General features: G+C 39.5%; 3 protein-coding genes across 5 annotated transcripts; 2 read left to right on the top strand and 1 right to left on the bottom strand.

Moving 5' to 3' along the window:
• Positions 1 to 3,008: 3,008 nt before the first annotated feature.
• On the top strand, positions 3,009 to 8,731 carry LOC131012640 (formin-like protein 3). Of its 3 annotated transcripts, XM_057940623.1 has the most exons (8): positions 3,010 to 3,292; positions 3,457 to 3,745; positions 4,536 to 5,229; positions 5,306 to 5,978; positions 6,055 to 6,260; positions 6,386 to 6,621; positions 6,942 to 7,826; positions 8,421 to 8,731. In XM_057940623.1, the coding sequence occupies exons 2-7, from the start codon at positions 3,617 to 3,619 to the stop codon at positions 7,812 to 7,814; spliced, it is 2,811 nt and encodes a 936-aa protein (XP_057796606.1). In that variant the 5' UTR covers positions 3,010 to 3,292; positions 3,457 to 3,616; the 3' UTR covers positions 7,815 to 7,826; positions 8,421 to 8,731. The 3 variants fall into 3 exon arrangements, with proteins under 3 accessions (XP_057796607.1, XP_057796606.1, XP_057796608.1); XM_057940624.1 differs by having other exon boundaries at positions 3,009 to 3,745; positions 5,315 to 5,978; XM_057940625.1 differs by having other exon boundaries at positions 3,011 to 3,727.
• Positions 8,732 to 12,697: 3,966 nt separating this feature from the next.
• LOC131012639 (STOREKEEPER protein-like) lies at positions 12,698 to 13,947 on the top strand. Its single transcript, XM_057940622.1, has one exon. The coding sequence runs from the start codon at positions 12,750 to 12,752 to the stop codon at positions 13,788 to 13,790; it is 1,041 nt and encodes a 346-aa protein (XP_057796605.1). The 5' UTR covers positions 12,698 to 12,749; the 3' UTR covers positions 13,791 to 13,947.
• Positions 13,948 to 18,215: 4,268 nt separating this feature from the next.
• LOC131007835 (uncharacterized) lies at positions 18,216 to 19,949 on the bottom strand. Its single transcript, XM_057934750.1, has one exon. The coding sequence runs from the start codon at positions 19,947 to 19,949 to the stop codon at positions 18,216 to 18,218; it is 1,734 nt and encodes a 577-aa protein (XP_057790733.1).
• Between the last annotated feature and the right edge of the window lie 4,349 nt (positions 19,950 to 24,298).

The following is a 24,298-nucleotide window of genomic DNA, read 5'->3' as shown; positions in this document are numbered from 1 at the left end:
GAGAAGCAAAGCAAAGGAGAAGACGTCAGTGTTGGAGTTCGTTGGATGGGCGGACGTTGGCTAGGGCAGAATCGGTGGCGGAGGACGGCGATGGATAAAATGGAATTCGTATATAGGCTTTTAGCAATCTATTCCAACTCTTTTTTCATTTTTAAAAATTTTCCCATTAAAAAAATATAAATGCTGATAGGAACCGGTTTTTCACCGGTGTGGTATGGTTCTATTATAATCGGTGTTGTAGTATATTTACGAAACCACAACAAAGAAACCGGTAATAAAGAACTGGTTTTTGAAGCTATGAAACCGATTTTTGCTCAAAATCGGTTTCTATTTAGTGGTTTCTATTGGAGTTTTTGTTGTAGTGCTATAGTCGAAGTTGAGCCAACTAAACCCTCAAACTACCTAATTTCAAACAATCGAGCCCTCGCATCTAACGGTCAGTTGACGCTGTTTGTTTTCATTTTTTCTTTTTGTTTTTTTTATTCAGTGGACCCCACAATTAAAGCTTCAAGGGGAAGGCAAGCCGTTGGTACCGCCGCCTACGCCAGGGGAATCCGCCGCCAACAGCGGAGAAGCCGCCACCAGCTCCGCCGAAGCTACTGACGTTGCTAGGGATAACACCGCCTACTCCAGCAAGGCCACCTTGAGGCGTGGTGCCGATAATGCCGCCTACGCCAACACCACCAGGTATGTCGGGGATGCCGTTGGCGCCCATTCCGCCGCCGACGCCGCCAAAAGGTATGCCGTTGTCGCCCACACCGCTGAAGCTGCCCACACCGCCGTAGCTGAGGTAGTTCTTTTGGTCGGCGAGGCCTGCGTCCCCAGTTGGTTCAGAGATAGATCCAAATCGGAGAGGTGGTAGATGTAAGAGATCGAGACCGGGATGGGGCCGTTGAGCTTGTTCTTGCTGAGCAAGGCCCGACTCAGCATCCTCAGTTTCCCGAAATTCTGGGGATGTTGCCGAAAATTCGGTTGTCGTAGATGTCGAGATGCATGAGCGAGGAGAGGTTGGTAAACGAGCGGGGATGGTGTCGGAGAGATGGTTGTCGGCGACATTGAGCACGCTGAGGCGCCGGCGACGTTGAGCACGTTGAAGGGGCTGAGGTGGCCGATATTGGCGGGGATCTCACCTGAGATCTTGTTTGCGATGAGGCCAAGGATTCGGAGGAAGATGAGGGAGGTGATACAGGGGGGATGGGGCCGGAGATGCCCTTCCAGTCGGCGATGGTGAGGCTGGAGAGGTGGGTGAGCTTGCTGATGGCGGGGGAGATGTAGCCGGTCATGTAGCCCGTAGATCGGGGAGGAGGGGTCGCCAAGTTGAATGGGAATTTAGGAAATGAAGAGAAATGGTGGAAGAGTGGGGCCCACCTATTCAAATTTTAAAAAATTTAACAAAAAAAAAAACTGATAGCGTTAAGTAGACATTAGAGGCGAGGGCTCGATTGTTCGAAATTAGGCAGTTAAAGGGTTTAGTTGGCCCAACTTCGACTATAGGGATCTAAACGTGATAAGGACCTCTATGTTAGGGGCTTATTTAATACTTAACTCAATTATAAATATGCCATTAACTATGCTATTGAAGTTGAACATGAGCATTATCCAATGAAATTAAACGTTAGAAACTCTGACACAAATATTTTATATTTAATTATATAGTTATTTATGAATACAATATAGATCCAGCATGAAAGAATTATGTACCGTAAACACTACAAAAAAGGTAAACAGCGACGGAATTAACGACAAAAATAAATTCCATCATAAAATTACAACGGACTAATGACAGACTAATAGCGATTTATATTTTCGATAATTAACGATAAAATTTACATCGAATCTACTACGAAAATATTTTAACGACGAAATTAGCTACATAATATATCTCATAAGATTTTACTACAAAATAATTCCGTAGTTAAAACTAAGGAATATTAATTATTTAAATAATTTAAAAATTAATGACGAAATTATTGCGTAATTAAAATAAAGAATACATATTATTTAAATAATTAAAAATTAACGTCAGAATTATTTTGTAGTTAAAAATAGAGAATATATATTATTTAAATAATTAAAATTCAGCAATAGAATTATTTCATAGTTAAGAATAAAGAATTTATATTATTTAATTAATTAAAATTTAGCGACAGAATTATTCCGTAGTTAATAAATAAAAAATAAATTATTTAATAATAAAAATTAACAATAAAATTATTCCTTAACTAAAAATAAAGAATATAAATTATTTAAATAATTAAAATTTAACGACAGAATTATGCCATGGCTAAAACTAAAGAATGTAAATTATTTAAATAATTAAAAATTAACGATAGAACTATTCCGTTGTTAAAATTATTAATTATTTAAATAATTTAATTTTAATTACGAAATTATTCCATCGTTAAATTGCATACGTACAAAATACACCCCATTTTCATCCTCGTGCGTATACGCCCTAATCAAAAAATCCTTCTTCGCTGCCGCTTGATCAAAATATAGGTTTTAAAACCTATACTAAATTAATTTCCTTTGGGACCTATAAATTCATTAATATACAAATATTAATATATCGATAAATTAGTAATTTATTAATTTATAGGGTATTTTCTTCATGTCAACAATTATAATTTTAGATCATATGCAAAAATAATGAAAAATAATGTTTTAATGTATTTTGAAATTAAATAAATTCATCTATCTATCAATTCGTTATAAATTAAATATTTAACAAATTATCATAATATTCATTTATAATATTCTCTTAAAATTTACTATCATTTTATTAAAAATTACTGAATTTTTAAATTGGTCCAAGTTGGGATAAAAAAAAGACTATTAATTTAAATAATTTTCTATTGTATTGAGTATTACATAGACGTTTACGATATACTCAACCAATACGTGGAAATTTTCATCTTAAAAAATAGAAAAAAAAAATAATTTAGATAACAACATATATAAAATATATTTTTATAATTTCCTCTCTCTCTCTTCTCTCTCTTTGTAGTAGTAAGTTTCTTTGTTTCGTCATTGTCTTGTTCATTTCTCCATCTCACCTCCGAATTACATGCAGCATTTCAACGAACAAAACTCCCAACAGAAATTCGATTTCTAACCCAAATCGCTTCTTTTTCCCCCAAAATCCTCTTCACGAATCACATCAAAGAACCCTATCCGATTCACACCACCGTGAATCCGACTCCATTTTCAGATTAACGGCTCAATTTTTTCCCTTTCTTCAGTTTGGGGACCTGAGGAAAAAGGACATTTTTCTGGGTTCCGTTACGAAGAGGTACAGCCATATTTTGGGCGTTGAAGCATTGTTGGGAATTTTGTGACGTTGAATTGAACCCCCCCAATAAACAAAACAAAATATTGTTTATTTTTTTCGGAGTTTTCTCGGATGAATTAGCTGAAAGACTTCCGTTACATGTTTTCTCGTTCCCATTGTTTTAGGGCTCAAAATTAAAGCAGGAAGAAAAAAAATTCTTGTTGTTTATGCGCATGCATAGCTAGCTGTAGATGATGGGGCTATGCGTGTCGTTGTTGTTTGAGTTCAATCAAAATGAGGAAGGCAGCTCTGAGGGAAATGGATTATTGATTGTTTGAGAAAGCGATGGGCGCCAGATTTGTGGCCATTTTTATTGTTTTTATCTGTGTTTTTGCAGCGATTGATTCGGATGGAAAGAGGGAATTAGGGGAAAACTCTTTCGACAGCGAAGTTCAGGTTTTCGATCATCATACGGTTTGAAAATCCATCGCAATTTTATGATTTTTCTGTTTTTTTTTTTTTTGGTACTTTTATAGAATGCATGATGTTTGTTTGCTTCTGCCATTGTATCTGTTGTTCTGCAATAATATATGCTCTGTTGATTGGAGAAAAAAATGCTTCTCTATCACTGTCAAGGAACACAAAACTATAACGCGTCTCGTGCAATAAATACATGCATTTGTGTGAGTTTGGGTGAAGTTTTACTTGCCCAAGTCGATGGAATTTACTTTGCAGAACATGAACTTGTTTTGGTGCTTTTGTAGAAAAGGGGTTATCTATGATGCTTATTTGTTTCAGCAATGTATGAGTTTTTCTGCAATAATATATGCTTTGTTGGTTAACGAAACACAAACTACAACCTGTCTCGTGTAGTTTATTCATGTTTGAATATGTATCTCAGTTTGCTCGAGTAGATTGAGTTAAATTTTTATAATTTTGGACTTATCTGTGATGCTAAAGGTTATCTGCATGTTTGTTTACCTCAAAACTCCAAATGAGAAGTATAAATGAAACAGAATTTAGTAATTTTAATTTGTGCCATTAATAAAAAGGAGTTTTCTGTTCCTATCCCGCTCGGTTAGGTTTCAAGAATGTGAATTCAAGCTAAAGTGTGTGTCATTGTGAAATGTAATCTTAACAAGAGTTACTTTTTGAATTTGTTTGAATATGATTATATGAAGGACTACATTTTTCTGAACTTAGATATCAATGAAATTATGTGTATAGAGCGTAACAGGGTTGCTTTGTTGGTATTTTCTGACAGGCCGAGCAAGTTTGGGATTATTGTAGTAAGAAGTTGAAATATAGCACCGAGGCTGCTAAGAACTTAGGTTCAGGTCTATCTCATTCAGCTGTTACAACATACAGTAGCGTCGAATTTGTTTCGAGTTTGTCAGTGAAAAGGACTATACAGAAGGCTATAGCTGATCTGCCTCCAAAGGAGAGGATAACAATTCTGAAATGCTTGAGAGACAGAAAATTCCCGTTGCAGGTCTTAAATGACGAGCAAAGGATTTTACTTGATGAATGCCAAAATCTGTTTTCTGGTTGGGCTGGTATTCCAAGAAGGTACCTGAGGCGTAAAATTGGCATGCGCCAAGTTTTACAAACTGCTTCAGACTCAGATTCTGCATCACCCTCTTCACCTACTTCAGAAGAATCAGAATCATCAGATATCGACTATCCTTCACCATTTGATCTCGACTACCCTTCACCATTAGATATCGACTACCCTCCAGTGGAAATGAAAAAATTTACACCTATGGCTTCACAAGACAGTGCTAATGATAACAGAATGTATCTTGTAGGTGCTGTGATTGCAAGTTCAATGGCAGGAATTGCTCTTGCAGCACTAGTCTTGTTTCTATGTGTAAATAAAGATAGGAGGGAAGATGAGCCGAAAGATGTGCAGAGAGACGACAAGCCTCTTCTCAACTTCAACGGTACTGACTCTCCAGGTATTGTAGAATCATGGTCGTGCTTTTTATCATACGAATGTGTTTCATTCTTCATAGCCATGGTATAACTTTCCAGGTTCTACAGAAAACAATCACCCGATGGGTACACCGAGTAGTTTTAATTTCAAGGCGACTTCGACTGTTGGCAGTTCAGTCGATGCTTACAGTGCTGCATCTCAAGCTGTATCTCCACTGCTAGATGATAATGGGGAGGCATATGTGAAAATCCCATTACCACTTCCTCCGGGGAGAGCAGCAGCGGCAGCTGCTGCAGCCGCTGCTGCTGCTGCGGCTGCTGCTGGAACTGGAGCTGGAACAACAGCAGCAGCTGGTGGTTCTTCCATGGGGATAATGGGAGCAGGAACAGCAGCTGCAGCGGGAGTCGAGGCAGGAGCAGCAGCAGGGGTTGTGGAAGGAGCTACAGAATCAGCAGCAAAGGCACCAGCACCACCACCACCTGCACCACCAGCACCACCTCCACCAGCAGTGGCGCCACCTCCTCCTCCACCGGTATTCGGAGCTCCAGCTCCTCCACCGCCTCCTAGAGGCGGTCGTCCACCTCCTAATGCACCTCCTGGTAAACCCCCTGCGTTGGGACCCCAGCATCGACGTAATTCAACAAATGAGTCTGTATCTTCGGAAGACTCCGTAGCCCCCAAAGCCAAGTTAAAGCCATTCTTCTGGGACAAGGTTATGGCAAGCCCAGATCATTCAATGGTCTGGCATGAGATCAAAGCTGGCTCTTTTCAGTAAGTACTTGCACTGGATTGTCTCTCGTTTCCGCATTTGTCATGTGAATCATGTAACTGTTTTCGAAACTTTCAGATTTGATGAGGAGATGATGGAAGCTCTGTTTGGATATGCAGCAGCTGATCAGAAGAAACATAAAAGAAAAGAATCAACTTCATCTGAATCTTCTTCTACCCCGCAGTTTATTCAGATTATCGATGCTAAAAAATCGCAGAACTTGGCAATTCTTCTAAAAGCATTGAATGTGACATCAGAAGAAGTCTGTGATGCCCTCATAGAAGGTGGTGTTTACAAGATTTTTCAATTATTTTCAAGAAATAAATTGATGTGAATAAATTCTACATGTTTGTTAATTAGTTTTTTCTTTTCAAACTTCTTGATGGGGTCTGTATATTTTGTTGACCAGGTAATGAGCTCCCATCAGAATTCATCCAAAATCTGTTGAAAATGGCACCAACGGCGGACGAAGAACTAAAGCTTAGGTTATATACTGGAGATCTTAATCTAATTGGCCCAGCTGAGAGATTTCTTAAGGCCTTGATTGAAATCCCATTTGCCTTTAAACGTTTGGAGTCATTGTTGTTCGTAAGCACGTTTCAGGAGGACTTCACTTCAGTCAAACAATCTTTACAAACTTTAGAGGTTTGTATGCAGCCCCCATGGATATATTTTATGTTGAATTCTTATAAAAGGTTTCCTCACATATATGAAAGCATATTGAATTCTATGAGGAGAAATTCATTTTGTTGGTACGTTGCACCAATCTGATGATTTATTATGTAAAGAGAAATAATCTTATGAACATTGACTAGGGATGCATTTCATTACCATTGGTTTTGGTACTTGTTAAAGCTCTTGAAACATGTTGCTCGACTCATGCATTGCGGTGCTTGTTTAGTTTCGTGTACTTTTAAATGTCAAGTGTTGGTTTTGATGAATAAACATTAGATCACCCTTTTCAGGCTGCGTGTGACGAGCTCAAAAACAGCAGACTCTTCCTGAAACTCTTGGAAGCTGTTCTGAAAACTGGCAACCGAATGAATGATGGCACCTACCGTGGTGGTGCTCAGGCATTCAAGCTCGACACGCTCTTGAAACTTTCGGATGTGAAAGGAACGGATGGGAAGACCACACTGCTGCATTTTGTTGTCCACGAAATTATTCGTGGGGAAGGAGTAAGAGCTGCTCGTAGAATGAGGGAGGGCGGGAGTTTGTCCAGTGTGATGACAGAAGATCTTCACGAGGATCCTTCCCACGACACGGAAGAGTACTACCGGAGCCTCGGCCTTCAAGAAGTGTCCGGCCTCTGCAGCGGCCTCTTGAACGTGAAAAAGGCAGCAGTGATTGACCGCGAGATCATAAGTGAGTACGTGACCAAACTCGGCCAGTCCCGTTTCAAGACTAAAGATTTTCTTGAGAATGAGATGAAGAGCTTGGATGAAGAAAGCAAGTTTCTTGAAACCCTCACTAGATTCATCGACCAGTGTGAGGCCGACGCTGCATGGCTCATGGAGGAGGAGAAGAGAGTGATGGACCTAGTGAAGAGCACTGGAGACTACTTCCACGGTAGGGCAGGCAGGGACGACGGGGGGCATCTCTTTGTGATCGTCCGTGACTTCTTATTAATGGTGGACAAGGCGTGCCAAGACGTGAAGAGCTCCATAAAACTGCCAAAGACGCACAGGAAAGACATCTTCTCACCATCATTATCACCTTCACCATCTCAAGGATCACCCCCGGCCTCCGAGACCACGCATGAGATGCAGTCGCGACTGTTTCCAGCAATGAGGGCGCGCCAACTTGACGATGAATTCAGCTCTGAAGATGATACCTAATCTTTTTCCAAGGTACGCAAAAATGAAGGGGACAATATGCTTACTTAACACATGAGAAATTATTCAATACATGTATATTGTCCTATAAATTTTGCGACACGTGACAGTTGGACCCACCATTTTTTATGGGAACTGGGAAGTTGTAGAAAATGGTAAGGTCCAACCGTCACGTGTAGCAAGATTAATGAGCCCACCACTTTTTATGGAAAATGGGAGAAGTTGTGGAAAATGGTGAGGTCCAACCGTCATGCGCACGTGACAAGATTAATGAGCCCACCACTTTTTGTGGAAAATGGGAGAAGTTGTGGAAAATGGTGAGGTCCAACCGTCATGCGTCGCAAAATTAATGGACCCATAATTTTTTATGGGAAATGGGAGTGGAAAATGGCAATGTCCAACCGTCACGCGTTACAAAATTAGTGGGCCCACCATTTCTTATGGGAAATTAATGGGCCCACCATATTGTTTTATGGGAAATGGGAAAAGTCAAGGAAAATGGTGAGGTCCAACCGTCACGCGTCACAGAATTAATGAATAGATGTAGTACGTGTACATGTCCGATAGAAGTTCACCGATAACACAAGTTTCTATGCTCTTTTATTTTAGGTCATGTTTGAAGATGTTGGACTTTCTAAACTCGGTTGTCGTGGGACGGGCTCAATGCATCGGAGGCCAAGGACGACGGGCAGCCACAATGACAGAAGACATACACAGTGTGAAGAGTTGTGGGATTGATGGCTTTTGTGAACATATGCAGAAGAATTGATCTACAAAGTTGCTACTTATAAAAAACACCTGTTCTTCATGGTTGTTAAGAGGTTCAGTTCAAAACCTTAAATTTTTTGTCTCTCAAATCCGAATTTGTTGTTATAGGTTGTATAGCACAGTCTCAAATTTATACTATTTCATTATCTGTATCCAATCCTAATTTGGCTGTCTCCTTGGTTTCTTTTAAGATTTGTTCATGTTATATTAAGAATGTTTACTAATTGGAGCGAATATTATAATTGTATTCGTAAAATATTTACATATTCAAAAATATAATAATTTAACTAATACTCCCTCCGTCCACGAAAGAACTTCCTATTTTTCTATTTCGGGACGTCCACGAAAGAACTTCCTACTTTTTCCTATTTTGGGACAATACCCCACCAAAGACAATTCCCACCACTCAAATAACATTAATTAAAACAACACAATAAATTATTAATATTTTTCACAATTCCTAATACACTTTACAACATTTTCTCCACTCTCAATACACTATACAACATTTTATTAAAACCCGTGCCACTCCCTCCTAGGAAGTTCTTTCATGGACGGAGGGAGTAGTAGTATATCGCCCGTGCATGCGCGAGTATCCTATTTTTAATTCTTTTATATATATATTTGAGTAATTCAATACGAGGTTGTACAATAAAACATAGAGATAATTAGGCCGTAAACGAGCAGAACTGAGCCGAGCCGAATACTAGCAGGCTCGAGCTCGGCTCGTTTAAATATTCGGGTGTTCGAGCTCGGCTCGAGCTCGATTCGAGCTTCTATCTTGTTGATTGAGCTCGGCTCGTCACCCATTTACCAAGCTCGAGCTCGGCTCGGGCGATACTCGATAATGTTGAATTCGAGCTTGAGCTCGAGCTCGGCTTATTAGATGTTCATATATATAATATTCGAGCTCGAATTCATTATAAATTTAGGAAAAACTTGTTAATTAATAAGTTACTCGAGCTAGAGTTCGACTCGTTTAAGGCTCGTGCACTAACTCGACTGAAGATTCGTGAACAGACTCGCAAACATGTTCGTGAACAATCGAATCCGAACATGTTCGAGAGCTCAACGAGCCGAGTACTGTCAGCTCGAGCTCGGTTCAATAAAAATCTCAAGCTCGAAATCAGGCTCTAACTCGACTCGTTTACTATCGAATCGAGCTTCAAACGAGCTTTTTTTGAATCGAATCTCGAATAGCTTGCAAGTAGCTCTGTTCATTTACCGCCCTAGAGATAATTGCTTAATTATAATTGATTTGAATATTACAAATGATAGAATATAAAACATAAACATAATTGCTTAATTATATTATTTTGAAAGGGAAAACGGCCAATATATTAAATAAAATCGGAACGCATAATATCTTGGACTCGAGTCTGACCTCCAGATTATTACATTATGCTTAATTATAATTGTTTTGAATAAAACAAATGAAAGAAGATAGATAAAGTGTGAACTCACTCAAATAATCGAATAATGTTTAATGTTTGTTCATTTTCAAGACCTTACCCGTATATGCATATAAATTTATTTTGGTTGGAGTTGGAATTGATTAAATTACGACTTAAACACTATAACTAGTTTTGCTCCCGTGCGATGCACGACAATAGTTATTTAACTAAATTATTTAAAAGTATAAGTAATCTATACTTTTTAATGTTAAATGTCTTTTTATATTATACTAATATTTTTATAACTTAAAAGATAATATTGATAATTTTTTTAACTTATATAAGAAAGATAGTACTATAATTGTTCAAATAAAGGTGACTTTTCATAGTTGTATCTAAGTTAAATCAATGACCAATATCAATTAACAACATATTTTTATCAACTATCATTATTAACTAGTTAAAATGTCCATCAAAATATTCATCTGTTTTTATTTTAGGTTTCTATTAAGAAATAAAAATTTTCTAAAACTTTATTTATGCATATTAGTAAAAAAGATTTTCTAGAATTTTTATTATTTGATGCATAATATAACAAGTTATATAGGCTGATTGAATTCTACACAATGATTAAGAAAATCATTGTAAAAGAAAATTATAGAAGTATATTCCTAATATGTCCAGATTTATTATTTGACAATACATTAATGCTAAAGTGAATCAAAGAATTAAATTAACACGTATCAGGATAATAAAGATGAATTTATTATTTGACAATACATTAATGCTAAAGTGAATCAAAGAATTAAATTAACACGTATCAGGATAATAAAGATGAGAAGAAGTTTGATGATTGTTTTAAACACACTAAAATTTATACTCTTTTGTCGTGTGAATTTATGATTTTTTTTGAAGATAAATTTTTATAAACACTAAAACAACAATTCTTTATATATAGGGTTAATATTATTTTATGTCCCAAACTTTCAGCGTTTTTCATAAAATGTCCCGAATTTTCACTTTCTCTTAATAAACCCCGAACTTTCAATTTTTTCCATAAAATGTCCCGATATATAAAATTCAATGACGAAAAGATGATTTATCTCGCCGAATGAAATACTTTGAGGACTGTTATTGTTGGAAAATCATATTAGGAGCCAGCATTATTGGAAAACGTTGAAAGTTCGGAGTTTCATCTTTTCGTCTTCGAATTTTGTATAACGGGATATTTTATGAAAAAAATTGAAAGTTTGGGGTTTATTAGGAGAAAATGAAAGTTCGAGATATTTTATAGAAAATGCTGAAAGTTCGGGACATAAAACACTATTAACCCTTTGAAAAACAGTAAGTAGTCGAATATAATTTTCCTAAACAAGACATTATTAATCTATGCACCTCGTACTAAGGGTGGTGGCATTGGTTTGAAGAAAAAGGCAGCTCCTTATGTGCCACATCAGCGCCACATCAAAAGTTTAAATCTACCAACTTTTATAAACTTACATCTGCAACAATAAACCTACAAAAGCAACTCCTTTATGGGTCCCACCATATCTTTTAATATTATATATATACACATTTAAATGTATTATCATCAATTTAAATGTGTATTTCATTTAAATTATGCAAGATAATTATATATTTAATTTAATTTAATTTAATTCTATTAAAATTTAATTTAATTTTATTTTATTATAATTTAATTTGATTTAATGAGTAGCATATATTTGCGCATATTATTCATCAACAGAACTTAAAATTAAAAATTAAAGGAGAATTTTAATAATTGAAAATACATAATTCAAACGAAAATTACATAAATAAAAGTAGAAATAAAAAAAATCACCAATTACGTTTTGCTTTAATACTTGCCACAATCATGGAATGAATAATAGAATCAAGAAATAAACACAAAGAAGAGAAGATAAGTTATGGTATGCAATACTGAGAACTTGAAGTATATATAGATAAGAAAACTGAAATAAAATAATTAATAAAACTACAAATAATTTAGCAAACAAGCTTGTGTCGGTTGCTTGCAAAAAAATTACACATAATAAATAAAAGAATTACACATTAAAATAAAATAAAATAAAAAATTATATCATTATAAAGAAAAAAATAGAAATGCATGCTCATTAAAAAAAATTAAATGAAACGAAAATTTTGAAACAAAAAAAAAAAGAAATTAAATGCAATTGGAGCACAAATTTGCCAATAATTTCGCAACAATAAATTGAAAGTTTAAAACATGCAAAAAACAAAAAAAAAACAAAAAATTGAAATGCATGCTCATTTAAAAAAAATTAAATGAAACGAAAATTTTGAAACAAAAAAAAGAAATTAAATGCAATTGGAGCACAAATTTGCCAATAATTTCATTAAATAAATTCAAAGTTTAAAACATGCAAAAAAAAACAAAAAACAAAACAAAAAATTGAAACAAAAGTATAATTTGTAGCCATGGCCCACAATTTTCTTGCTTTATGTGCATGGAGTTGGGTTCTATGTGTAGGAGTTGGGTTTAGGGAGTTGAGCCAACATGGCAATTTGCAATGGAAGGGAGCTAGCTCCCAACTCCTTAGAGAAGCAAAGGAGCTACCAATGCCACCACCCTAACAAATTACTTAAAATAATGTGCTCGATAATTAAATCAAATCAATCTAATTGGGAATCAGAATCCTTAACTAAAATTAAAAGGCACCACTTTTGATCTCATCAATATAAATATTTCAAACCCTACTCTCCATCTTCTCGCCTCATCACACACAGAGAGACTATGGCTCCCAAATCCTCCTTTCTCTCTCATCAGCCCTCCAAAGACGAAGACGAGAGAGAGGAATCATCCTCCGGTGAAGAAGAAGAAAAAGAAGACGAATCAGAGCCGCAATCTTCCTCCGACGACGAAACGGAGGCGGGCTCCTCCTCCGAGGAAGCCCCAAATCGACGAACCCTAGAAAGTCTCAATTCCCCAATATCAGCTGCCAAATCGGCCTCGCGAGGTAACAGATTGGATTCCGACGCCGATTCCGACGGCTCCCCTTCCAATTACATGCTACAGCCGATCCGCAAGGGCTCCGTCTCCTCATCGAAGCGCAGCCGTGATGAGATTCAGGAGGATTTGTTGAGGAGCTATAAGAGCTCGAGAATTGAGGAGAAGAAATCTCCTTCCACTCCGGCGGGAGGTGGTGGGGGTGGGGGTGGGCTGGGGTGTATCAATAGGCTGTGGAGTAACGAGGATGAGATCGCCGTGCTAAATGGGATGATTGAATTCAAAACCGCCAAGGGTTTCGACCCGAACGCGGATATGGGGGCGTTTCACAGCTTCATCAAGGGGAAATTGAAGGTGGATTTCTCGAGGGATCAGCTGAGGACTAAGATTACAAGGATGAAGAAGAGGTTCTTGAATGCTTTGAAGAAGGGCGCGGACCCTGTCTTCTCGAAGCCTCACGAGGATACGGCATTCGTGCTCTCGAAGAGGATTTGGGGGAAAAGTGAGAATGCGAAGAAGAAGGTGGAGAAGGATGTGGTGGATGAGAGAGAGGCTGTGGAGAGAGAAAGGGATGGCGAAGGAGAGGACTTTTGGTCCAAGTACCCGAACATTAATGCGTCCTTTGATACTATGAAGGCGAACTTCCCCTCCCTCGTTGCTCCCGTGGCTGGGATGAGTTTGTTGAGGGAGAGGTTGAGTTTGATCGGGAATGTGAAGGCCAAGGCATTGGATAATAAGTGGAAGCAGTTGCTTGTGGAGGAGAGTGAGCTGAGTTACAAGATTTTGATGTTGATGAAGGAACAGGTTGAAATGGCTTTGGATCAATGATAGGGTTGACAATTGCTAAGTTGGTATTTTTGTGCTTTATTTTATACTCCCCTTTTAAAGTTAATTGTGATTCTTTGTTTTCATTAGGATAATGAAGTTTTTGAGTATATGTTCAAATTCTTGCTTAAGTTAATAGTTAATCTGTCATTGTTTCTAATTTCTATGATGAATTTAATTTTTGATATACTTGTTAAGTTAATTGTGATTCTTTGTCTTGATTGGGATAATGGAGTTTTTGAGTATATGTTCAAATTCTTGCTTTAGTTAGTTAATTTATAATTGTTTCTGTGATGAAGTTAGTTCTTGATATGCTTATTGATGAAGCTACTTGTTTCTGAACATTACTGCTTGTTTTTTATAGTATGACTGCGAAAGTGAAAATTGATAGATAGATGATGAATCATGACTAGATCTTGATGGTAAGATCCTAAAATGCACTAACTGGATTTGCTAAAATACATGTTATTGTTAATGTTCCTACTTCGAAAGCTGATAAATTTCCCATCATATTCAACTCTCCTCTGCTTGGGAACACATTTATTCCAATTGTATCTTGATCTAGACTGAGGGAGTTCTTGAAGCCTTTTGTTTGCAGTAGCATTTTTAGTATTGCTTTTGGTCCATGAATCTCTGCTTTGATCGCATTTTATGAATTTATATTTGTAAATTACTATGCCACAATTGCCTTAGTTTACATTTGAGGGAGTTTACTGATTTAACATTTTGGGGAACCTTTTGCTTAGCTAAGTTCCCTGCTCGTTCGTATTCGATTCGTTTCAAGTCTTTGGATGATGGTCAATTTCAGAACTCAGACAGCTTTACATTATATGTGGATGTTGGTCAGTTTTCATTAAGTTCATAGGCTAATTTGTTGGGTCGTTTCCGGTGATGTCTCTTTTGCATAATGCTTCTATATCCAAAATCTGAGAGATATACATTTGTGAAGGCTTGTACTACTATATGTACATTTCATGAGGATGTGTTTCTTTGAATTTATATTAATTGTTATTTTGTTTTATATATATTATAGGACTCGTTTGCTTGACAGTATGGGATAAGGCTAGCTTTGTTTCACTGTGATGTGATGTCTTATATTGTACTACCTTCGTGTCGTAAAACTGCTTAGTTTGTTTAGCTCGGTTTTAATAAATATGTAGTTGAGTTTGTTGGGAGTGGAGAAAGAGGTCCACTTTTGATAGAGTAAAGGTGGAGATGAGGCTAAAATAATTCACTGAACGGGAGAAACTCCTCCACAACGGAGGCCTACAGCAAACACGCTGTTACAATCTTTAATCTCTGGATAACTCTCCTGCTATAGTACACACTATATATAATAAAGAAGGGAAGCCCTAATCTGCTAAAATTTTGGGGTGGAGTGAAACTCAACCAGCAGCTTAGGGATCCAGTCGGAAACTGAGGGCAGGACTAGGCGTCCCTTATAAAACAACACGCCTCGAATCAAAGTATAGTGCTTAGGACCAGGTTGCGAACATATCGACGTCTCGTTGCCAATGTTTATTGGCCGGGCATGATGCGTCGCGTGACACAGTTTGTGGCAGCATGCGAGATCTGCCAACGCAATAAGTATGAAACTAAGTCCCCAGCCGGACTCCTCAACCCGTTGCCAATTCCAACCGTCGTTTGGGAAGACATTAGCCTCGACTTTATTACGGGGTTGCCGCGCTCGGGAGGTATTGACTGTATACTGGTGGTGGTTGATCGCTTTTCCAAGTACGGACATTTCCTCCCTTTACGCCATCCTTTCACTGCCAAAAGTGTGGCTGACCTTTTTACTAAAGAGATTGTCCGCCTTCATGGAATCCCGGGGTCAATCGTATCAGACAGGGATCCCATATTCATCAGCTCGTTTTGGCGCGAGCTTTTCAAATTGGCGGGTACTACCCTGCGAATGAGCTCGGCATATCACCCTGAGACGGATGGCCAAACGGAAGTCCTTAACCGGTGTTTAGAGACGTACTTGCGTTGTTTCTCTTGTGAACGGCCCAAGCATTGGAGCAAGTGGTTATCCTGGGCTGAGTTCTGTTATAATACGGGATTCCAATCTGCTGGCGGTACTACACCATTTGAAGCAGTTTATGGTCGACCGCCTCCGACCATCTCTCGATTTCTCCCAGGGGAGGTGCGTGTGCAAGCTTTGGCTGAAACTCTCCGTGATCGCGACGAAGTTCTTTCACACCTATCTTACCATCTCCAACGTGCGCAACAACGTATGCTTCGTGAGGCTAATAAACATCGCCGTGCAGTGGATTTTGCTGTCGGTGACCTGGTTTATTTGAAGTTCCGTCCGTATCGGCAGTCCACCCTATATTCTGCAACTAATAGGAAGCTGGCCCCCAGATTTTTTGGTCCTTTTCAAGTGGAGGCTCGAATCGGATTGGTCGCGTACCGTTTGAAGTTACCACCGCACTCTCGGATTCACCCGGTGTTCCATGTGTCCTTGCTGAAGAAAGCTATTGGCGCAGCACAAGCAGTCCCTACACTGCCGCAGGATCTTTTATCTGTAGATCCCCCTTTTGTGCCAGAATCGGTGTTGGAGAGGCGTTCTATTTCTCGTGACGGGCAGCAGGTGGATCAAGTGCTGGTTAAATGGGATGGTTTGGCAGTAGACGAGGCAACTTGGATGGATGTGGCGGATGTCAAAGGGCAGTTCCCTCACTTCAGCCTTGTGGACAAGGCTGTTCTGCCGGGGGAGGCTATTGATAGCACACGACCTTGGCGCACGTATGTGCGCGGGCCGCGGGCTGTGGTCGATTGGATGGCTGAATAAAGTTAAAGTTTATCTTTATTTCTTTTATCTTGTTAAGTTATTTCTTTGTGTTGGGTTATTATTATTTTAGCTGTTAAGTTATTTCTTTGTGTTGGGCCTTAAGCCCGTACATGTGCATGGGCTTAGCAGATTAGGGTTTCCCTTCTTTATTATATATAGTGTGTACTATAGCAGGAGAGTTATCCAGAGATTAAAGATTGTAACAGCGTGTTTGCTGTAGGCCTCCGTTGTGGAGGAGTTTCTCCCGTTCAGTGAATCAAAGTATAGTGCTTAGGACCAGGTTGCCCAGCTTCCAGTACATTGATGATCTTCGATATAGAAGGGTCGGCCTTCAGCTGTGCTTGCAAATCTGACCAATCAATCCATCGTGGCAGGGAGATGGCGGAGAACTCGACCTCTTCGTCGCGTCGAGACAAAGCATCTGCAGCCTGGTTAAGGCAGCCTTCCTTGTATACTATGGAGAAATCATAGCCCAAGAGTTTCGCGGCCCAATTCTGTTGCGCAGGGGTGGTGAGAGCTTGGGACAGAAGATGTTTCAGACTGCGTTGATCGGTGCGCACGGTGAAGTGGCGGCCCAATAAATATGGTCGCCAATGTTGAACCGCGAGTACGAGAGCCATGAGCTCTTTTTCATAAGCCGATTTGGATAGCACCCGATCAGACAAACCTTTGCTGAAATAGGCAATAGGTTGCTTATTCTGCATTAACACGGCGCCGAGACCTCGGCCAGAGGCATCACACTCCACGACGAAGTCTTGGGAGAAATCTGGCGTACGCAAAAGGGGTGCCGTTGTAAGGGCAGATTTCAGTGTCTGAAAGGCAGCCTCAGCTTCCGCCGTCCACCGAAATCGAGTATGGCTGTCTTTTTTAAGTAATGCGGTGAGTGGGGCTGCTATCTTACCGTAGTTCTGAATAAAACGGCGGTAATAGCCCGTGAGACCCAAGAACCCCCGCAGCCCACGCAGAGAAGAAGGGACTGGCCAACGTAAAACTGCTGATATCTTGGCTGGATCCATGCGCACGCCGTCGTTGGACACAATATGTCCAAGGTATTCAACTTCTTGTTTGCCAAGCAAACATTTCTTTGGGTTAATTACTAGCGAATGTGAGCTGAGTAGACGCAAAACCTGCCGGAGGTGATCCACATGCTCAGTCCAGGAGCGACTATAGACAAGAATGTCGTCAAAGAAAACTAACACAAACTTCCGTAAATGGGGTCGGAAGATATCATTCATGAGGCCTTGGAAAGTTGCCGGTGCATTCATAAGACCGAAAGGCATGACCAGAAATTCGTAATGGCCCGAGTGAGTGCGAAAAGCTGTTTTTGGGATATCCTCAGTAGCAACTCGGATTTGATGATAACCGGCCCGAAGATCTAGTTTGCTGTACCATCGCGCCCCATGAAGTTCATCTAATAATTCTTGGATGACCGGGATCGGATACTTGTCTGGCACAGTCAGTTTGTTGAGCGCCCGATAGTCGACACAGAACCGCCAGGAGCCATCTTTCTTATGAACCAAAAGAACAGGGCTTGAATACGGGCTAGTGCTGGGTTGAATAATGCCCGCGGCTAGCATCTCGGCGACCAAGCGCTCCATTTCATCTTTTTGAGTATGGTTGTAACGGTAAGGTCGTACTTATACCGGATGGGAGCCAGGCTGCAAGGGGATACGATGATCATGAGCTCGCGGTGGAGGAAGGGTTGTGGCAGGTGTACTGACTTCCGGAAATTCCGCCAAGAGATTAGCTAATGCACGCTGGGCATCGGCAGAGAGGTTGGGCGAGACGCCCCGAATTTGTTCTCCATCCAACAGCCATAGTATCCAGCAGGTGTCTGCAGAGGTGAGTTCGTGAGGCTTGCGAGGATCACACCTACGGCGGGTCAGGGAGCGGTCCCCCCGTAAACAGATGTCACGGTCGGAGGCAGAAAATTCCATGGTAAGTGTCGCCCAATTAGTCTTGACATTCCCCAATGTAGCCAACCATGAGATGCCAAGGATCAAGTCCACACTGGATAAAGGAAAAACATAACAAGAAATAGAGAATATCACACCATCTAAGAGAAGTGGAACATCCTTACAGAAACCCCTGGATCGAACACGAGTACCATCGCCGAGTGTAACTGAGGAATGGACGATGGAGTCTACTTGTAGCTGTAGGGCTGTAGCCATCTTTTCGGAGATAAAACAGTGGCTGGCGCCGCTATCGACCATGATAAGCAGACGGGTTTGATTCACACAACCGAAAAACTTCATGGTTTGGGGGCCATCAAATCCAAAAAAAGTTAGTTCGGAAAGCTGGCTGTGCTGGAGGGTAGTTTCCTCCGGTGTGTCGTCAGCCTCAGCATTCGGTGAGAGTGGAAGGTCTGGAGCAGGTGTGGTGGCAGACTCAGAATCGTCCAAATCATCATAGACGAGAACATTCAGCGTCTTGGGCGGGCATCGATGCAGAGGGCCAAAAGGTAAGCTGCAACGAAAACAAGTGCCAGCAGCAAGGTGTTTCTGGATTTCCGATTGCGGCAATTGGCGAAATTTGTGTGCCTTCGAAAAGTTGGAGGACTGCGGTGATGTGGCAGACCCGGGGGGTGGCGGAGTAACCGTGGTACGCGGAGGATAAACTGGTCGTGACGTCTGCACCGGAAGAGTAACAGCACGGGAGAAGGATCCGGGTACAGTAGACGGCCGTTCGGCGCGCCGTGCTGCTCGTACAGCCGAGTCATAATTAGTGAGGGCAGTGTCCTGGATTCGATCACGGACGGAAGACTTCAGGCCACCCAAAAAATATCCCAGCATCTGATCATCAGATAAGGGAATGGGTAACTGTGCTGCACGTCCTTCGAAAGCGGCGATGTGCTCCTCCAAGGATCCGGTTTGGCGGAATAGGAACAAGGCCTCATAGGTGTTGAAAGTAGAAGCATCGCCAAAACGCTCTAAGAGGGCTCTGGTAAAATCTGGCCAGGCCGGATTCGGGGTTCTGCGCAGGAACAAGTGCAACCAAGATAGGGCGGCTCCAGACATTGCAATGATGGCGATTTGCAACTTTTGATTATCAGCGATCTGATGAACGAGAAAATATTGGTTTGCCCTAGCTATCCAGCCACGCGGTTCAAGACCATCAAAAACCGGCAGGTCCATTCGTTGAAGCGGAAGAGAAATCGGCGGGGTACCCGTAGGATCAGGCGTATGGTGTGGAAGAACGGGCGGCTTGTCGTGGTGGGAGACAGCAGCCAATATGGCGGCTAACTGAGATTCGATGGTGGAACGGTTGGAGTCCACCGTGGCCGTGAGGGTCACGAGCGACGTCTGCAATTCGCCAACCACCTTCTCTAACTGCCCCAGGCGATCCTCGGTGCTGCGCGTCGTAGCCACCATGGTAGGTCGGACCAATTTGATAGAGTAAAGGTGGAGATGAGGCTAAAATAATTCACTGAACGGGAGAAACTCCTCCACAACGGAGGCCTACAGCAAACACGCTGTTACAATCTTTAATCTCTGGATAACTCTCCTGCTATAGTACACACTATATATAATAAAGAAGGGAAACCCTAATCTGCTAAGCCCATGCACATGTACGGGCTTAAGGCCCAACACAAAGAAATAACTTAACAGCTAAAATAATAATAACCCAACACAAAGAAATAACTTAACAAGATAAAAGAAATAAAGATAAACTTTAACTTTATTCAGCCATCCAATCGACCACAGCCCGCGGCCCGCGCACATACGTGCGCCAAGGTCGTGTGCTATCAACTTTTGTGGGTGGAGTGTAGAAATAATGGTGGGCCATAGTGGTGAGATCATGTTCAAAAATGGATTGTGTATATTCTTGTGGGCCAGACGAAAAAAGAAAGTAAGCATACTTTCGGCAATTACTTAGGGGGGTGTATTCGTTGTGGAATTTAATGGATTTCTGTGGATTTTAAAAGTCTGGATGTATTCGTTCAAGACTTTTAAAAGTCTGCAGAAATCTGGGTGTATTCGTTCAAGACTTTTAAAAGTCCATATAAATCTGGGTGTATTCGTTCCAGACTTTTTAAAATCCATACAAATCTAGGTGTATTCGTTATTCCATTGACTTAAAATCCGGAATGACTTTCATGGATTTCATCCAAAAAATACACACGACGAAATCCGGCCAAGAACCACGAGAATTGAAATCCATGAAATTTTAAGCGAGCGCTGAGTTCCAGCGCCCGCGGCCAAGAAGCCAGCAAGCGCCGGAACTCAGCACCCGTTGAGAAAGTCCAGCGCTCGCTGGGTTTGAGCGGACGCTGGTGAGTTTCTATGTACAGCGGCGGTGAGTTTCTATGTACAGCGGATTACTGAATGTCTAATTCACCTTGCATTTCAGCGGTCAAATTAATCTCTCTCTCTCCTCTCTCTTTCTCTCTCCTCGGTGCGTGTCGAACGCTGGTTAACTTTAGTTAAAACCCTGAGAACTATTCGATAATCCAGCTTCAGCTCCGGCGACCGGATGTGTATCCGGCGGCTCTACTCGTCGATACACGGTATAAGTTCATCTCTTGTGATGGACATGGCGTAAATGCTATTGTACCGTTGTTATTCAGTCTCGTCTCTCCAAATTCTGTTGCTTTTTTGCTGATCTTAGTGGGGAGGATTAGGAAGTTTGCGCCCACTGCATTTTATACGTATGTATATATACACATGATTTTACGCTCGTTTGGTGTCATTTTGATCTCTTAATTTAATTTCTTTTCCCTGCGTTGCGATCAATTGAATTCTTGTGACTTCTGAGATTGGTTAAAAGAAGAAGCCTATCCGATTTTATTTTTTCATCAGTTGATGAGCTGTAAATTAGCTCAACTTTGTGAGAATTAATGACTTGTGATCATTAATTTTATGTAATTTTATCTTTTCACCGCTGCCACATAAAGTTGACTTCTCTATGCAATAAAACTGGTTCGTGTTTGTTAGGATAGGCTGTTTTTAAGAACTTTTGTGTGAAATGAGCATTGCCAGACAGAAAATGAAGGCGGTGAAGAGAAAAGTCGGAAAATATGAACTTGGAAGAACTATTGGAGAGGGAACTTTTGCAAAAATGGAAGACTTGCTGTGATATAGGGCGTGACTTATTCCCAGCGCTCGCTGGATTCCCAGCGGTCGCTGGGACTCAGCGGGCGTTGGCGTTGGTTTTCATGGAATTCAATTCTAGAATTGTCCCGTAAAGTCTTCGAAAATTAGTGAAAATCGGGGTGAAATCCAACCACGAATTCTTTGAAAGTCATTTGGAATCTATGTGAATTCCATGAAATTTAAATTCTATGGACTTTTTAAAGTCTGTGGAAATCCACAACGAATACACCCCCTTAGTCTTGACTAGGGCTGAGCAAAACCAAACCGGAACCGCTAAACCGAACCGAATCGAATCAAATCGGGCGGTTTGGTTCGGTTTATGTAGAAAAAACGGTTCGGTTTGGTTTGAAAATTTTCAAACCGCCAGAAAACGGTTCGGGTTCGGTTTGAGAAAAACAGTTTGGTTTATAAACCGAACCCGCCCGATTTAAATATAATTAATAAATATTTATTTTTAAATAATTAATTAATAAATATTTAAAAATTAAATTTAGAATTTTACACTTTACATTAAATTCAAAAGTACATAAGATTTTTATTCTGTGCTTGTTCTTTAATTTTTACAAACTCTTGATTGTAGAAGTAAATGGATTTATCTAGATGTGGTAATTTTTACTTATTCATAGTACTTTAATTTTTGCTTATAGCTTAAAAAAAAAAAAAAAAAAAAAACGGTTTTGGCCAAACCGAACCGAACCGAAAATTTACGGTTCGGTTTGGTTCGATTTTGACCAGTCAAACGGTTTGGTTTGGTTCGAAATTTTTTAGGCGGTTTGGGTTTCGGGTTGGGTATTTCGGTTCGGTTTCAACCCAACCCGCCCGAATGCTCACCCCTAGTCTTGACTCTTGATAGATTAAAATAATAAAGTTAAATCACTTGTTTATTTTGATGGATTGAAATTTTATAAATTTAAAAGCCCTTGATTACTTCTATCATTTAAGCTAGTTTTGCTTGTCTCCTCTTCCATTGAAAGGGTGGAATCGGAGAAATCCTACTCTTGAGGTTAAAATATTCAATCAAACATCTTATCAATCATGCAAAGTAAATGTCATTTTATGGGATAGAGATAGTATAAAGTATGAATATTATGTTTGATTAGGTATATTAAATTGTCTGTTTTATATGTAAATTATAGTAGGAGATTGAAATTTTGTAATTTAATATATTAATTTATAATAGGAAGATGAAATTATGGTAGTTAAATTTATTATCAAAATAATAAATTACAAATAGGATTTGTATTATGTATTCTTGCGACTCTTGCTTTATAAAAGGCTTCGTGTTCTGAATTAAACATGGTATTAAAGTATCATATATATATTATACACCATAATCATCCTTATCAAATAAGCCAAATATATCATAGAAATTATGATATGGCCCAAGATCGAAATTGAATTGAAAAATGAGGTAATTGGAGGGGTGATTTGATTTTGTTTGTATGCCTACTTTGCTATAGTTTTTGTGATTATTTTTGTTGTAAGTTAGGCATTTTAGTATTGGGTCAAAATGCACGATAGCTTCCCAAGACTTTGAATTATGTAAAAAGTTAATTGATTTACACCAAATTAGGACGTGTAATTCGTAGTATATTATAGTTGATTAGGCTAAAGTTTGATCAAGCTCAAATACTGAAGATAATTGAGTACATGCAAAAAGATGACGCTATTCAAACTAAACTGATGTCAATATTTGGTTGAATTGGACTTCAACATAAACGCAAAACCGGTTTTTTTTTTTAAAAAAAAAACCCTAAAATCGGTTTTTTATTTTAAAGTATCATTTGTATGTTGAAGTAGTGTCATTGTGAATGTAGTTTTTTTAAAAAACCGATTTCACAGGAGATCATCTCAAAAAAAATTACTAGTTAGACGAAATTTAGTACTATACAATTAATTTTTTCCTAACGACAAGGAAAACCCCAAATTAATGATGAGAATGTATCTCATACGGATATCGACACCGTGCAGACGATTGCACAAAAGAATTTGTGTACTCACGATAGTCAAGACCAGTTTAAGTAGAACTGTAGAAGTGTAGAGGGTTAGAGACAGACACACATCAGCCACTATGGGGGCACGTGCCCCTACAATTTATTTACATATTTTTGTTTACTATATATATATATATATATATATGGGAAGGCTAAAATAAGAACGCTTCTTAAAATATAAATTAGGAACCATTTTCAGCCCTTAGATCATAAAGATCTACGGTTGATTCATCACCTTGTTGGATAAATTCATGGTCCTGAGTTCGAATCTCAAAGGTAGCAAAAAATTACTTTTCGCAATTCATGCATTTATACAGTTTATTCATGCGTGTTATACATAAAATTCATGCATTTTTGCTGGTTCGTAATTCTTAAAGGGCAAATTGCATGAAAATACTCCACTTTTTCCCAAATTTGATTTTTTGACAATCTTTTTTTTTTGTTGCAAAAATTTGAACGAGCTTTCAATTTGTTGCAATGTCCGTCCGGAGATACCTTCCATGCAATTTTTTGTTGCAATGTCTATCATATCACTACATTGATGCAATGAAATGAAAGCCTTAATGGAAGGTATCGCCGGACGGACATTGCAACAAATTGAAAGCTCGTTCAAATTTTTGCAACAAAAAAAAA

Source organism: Salvia miltiorrhiza, chromosome 2 (assembly GCF_028751815.1).
Source record: "Salvia miltiorrhiza cultivar Shanhuang (shh) chromosome 2, IMPLAD_Smil_shh, whole genome shotgun sequence".
Taxonomy (NCBI): Eukaryota; Viridiplantae; Streptophyta; class Magnoliopsida; order Lamiales; family Lamiaceae; genus Salvia; species Salvia miltiorrhiza.
This window is presented reverse-complemented; position numbering and strand designations above follow the sequence as displayed.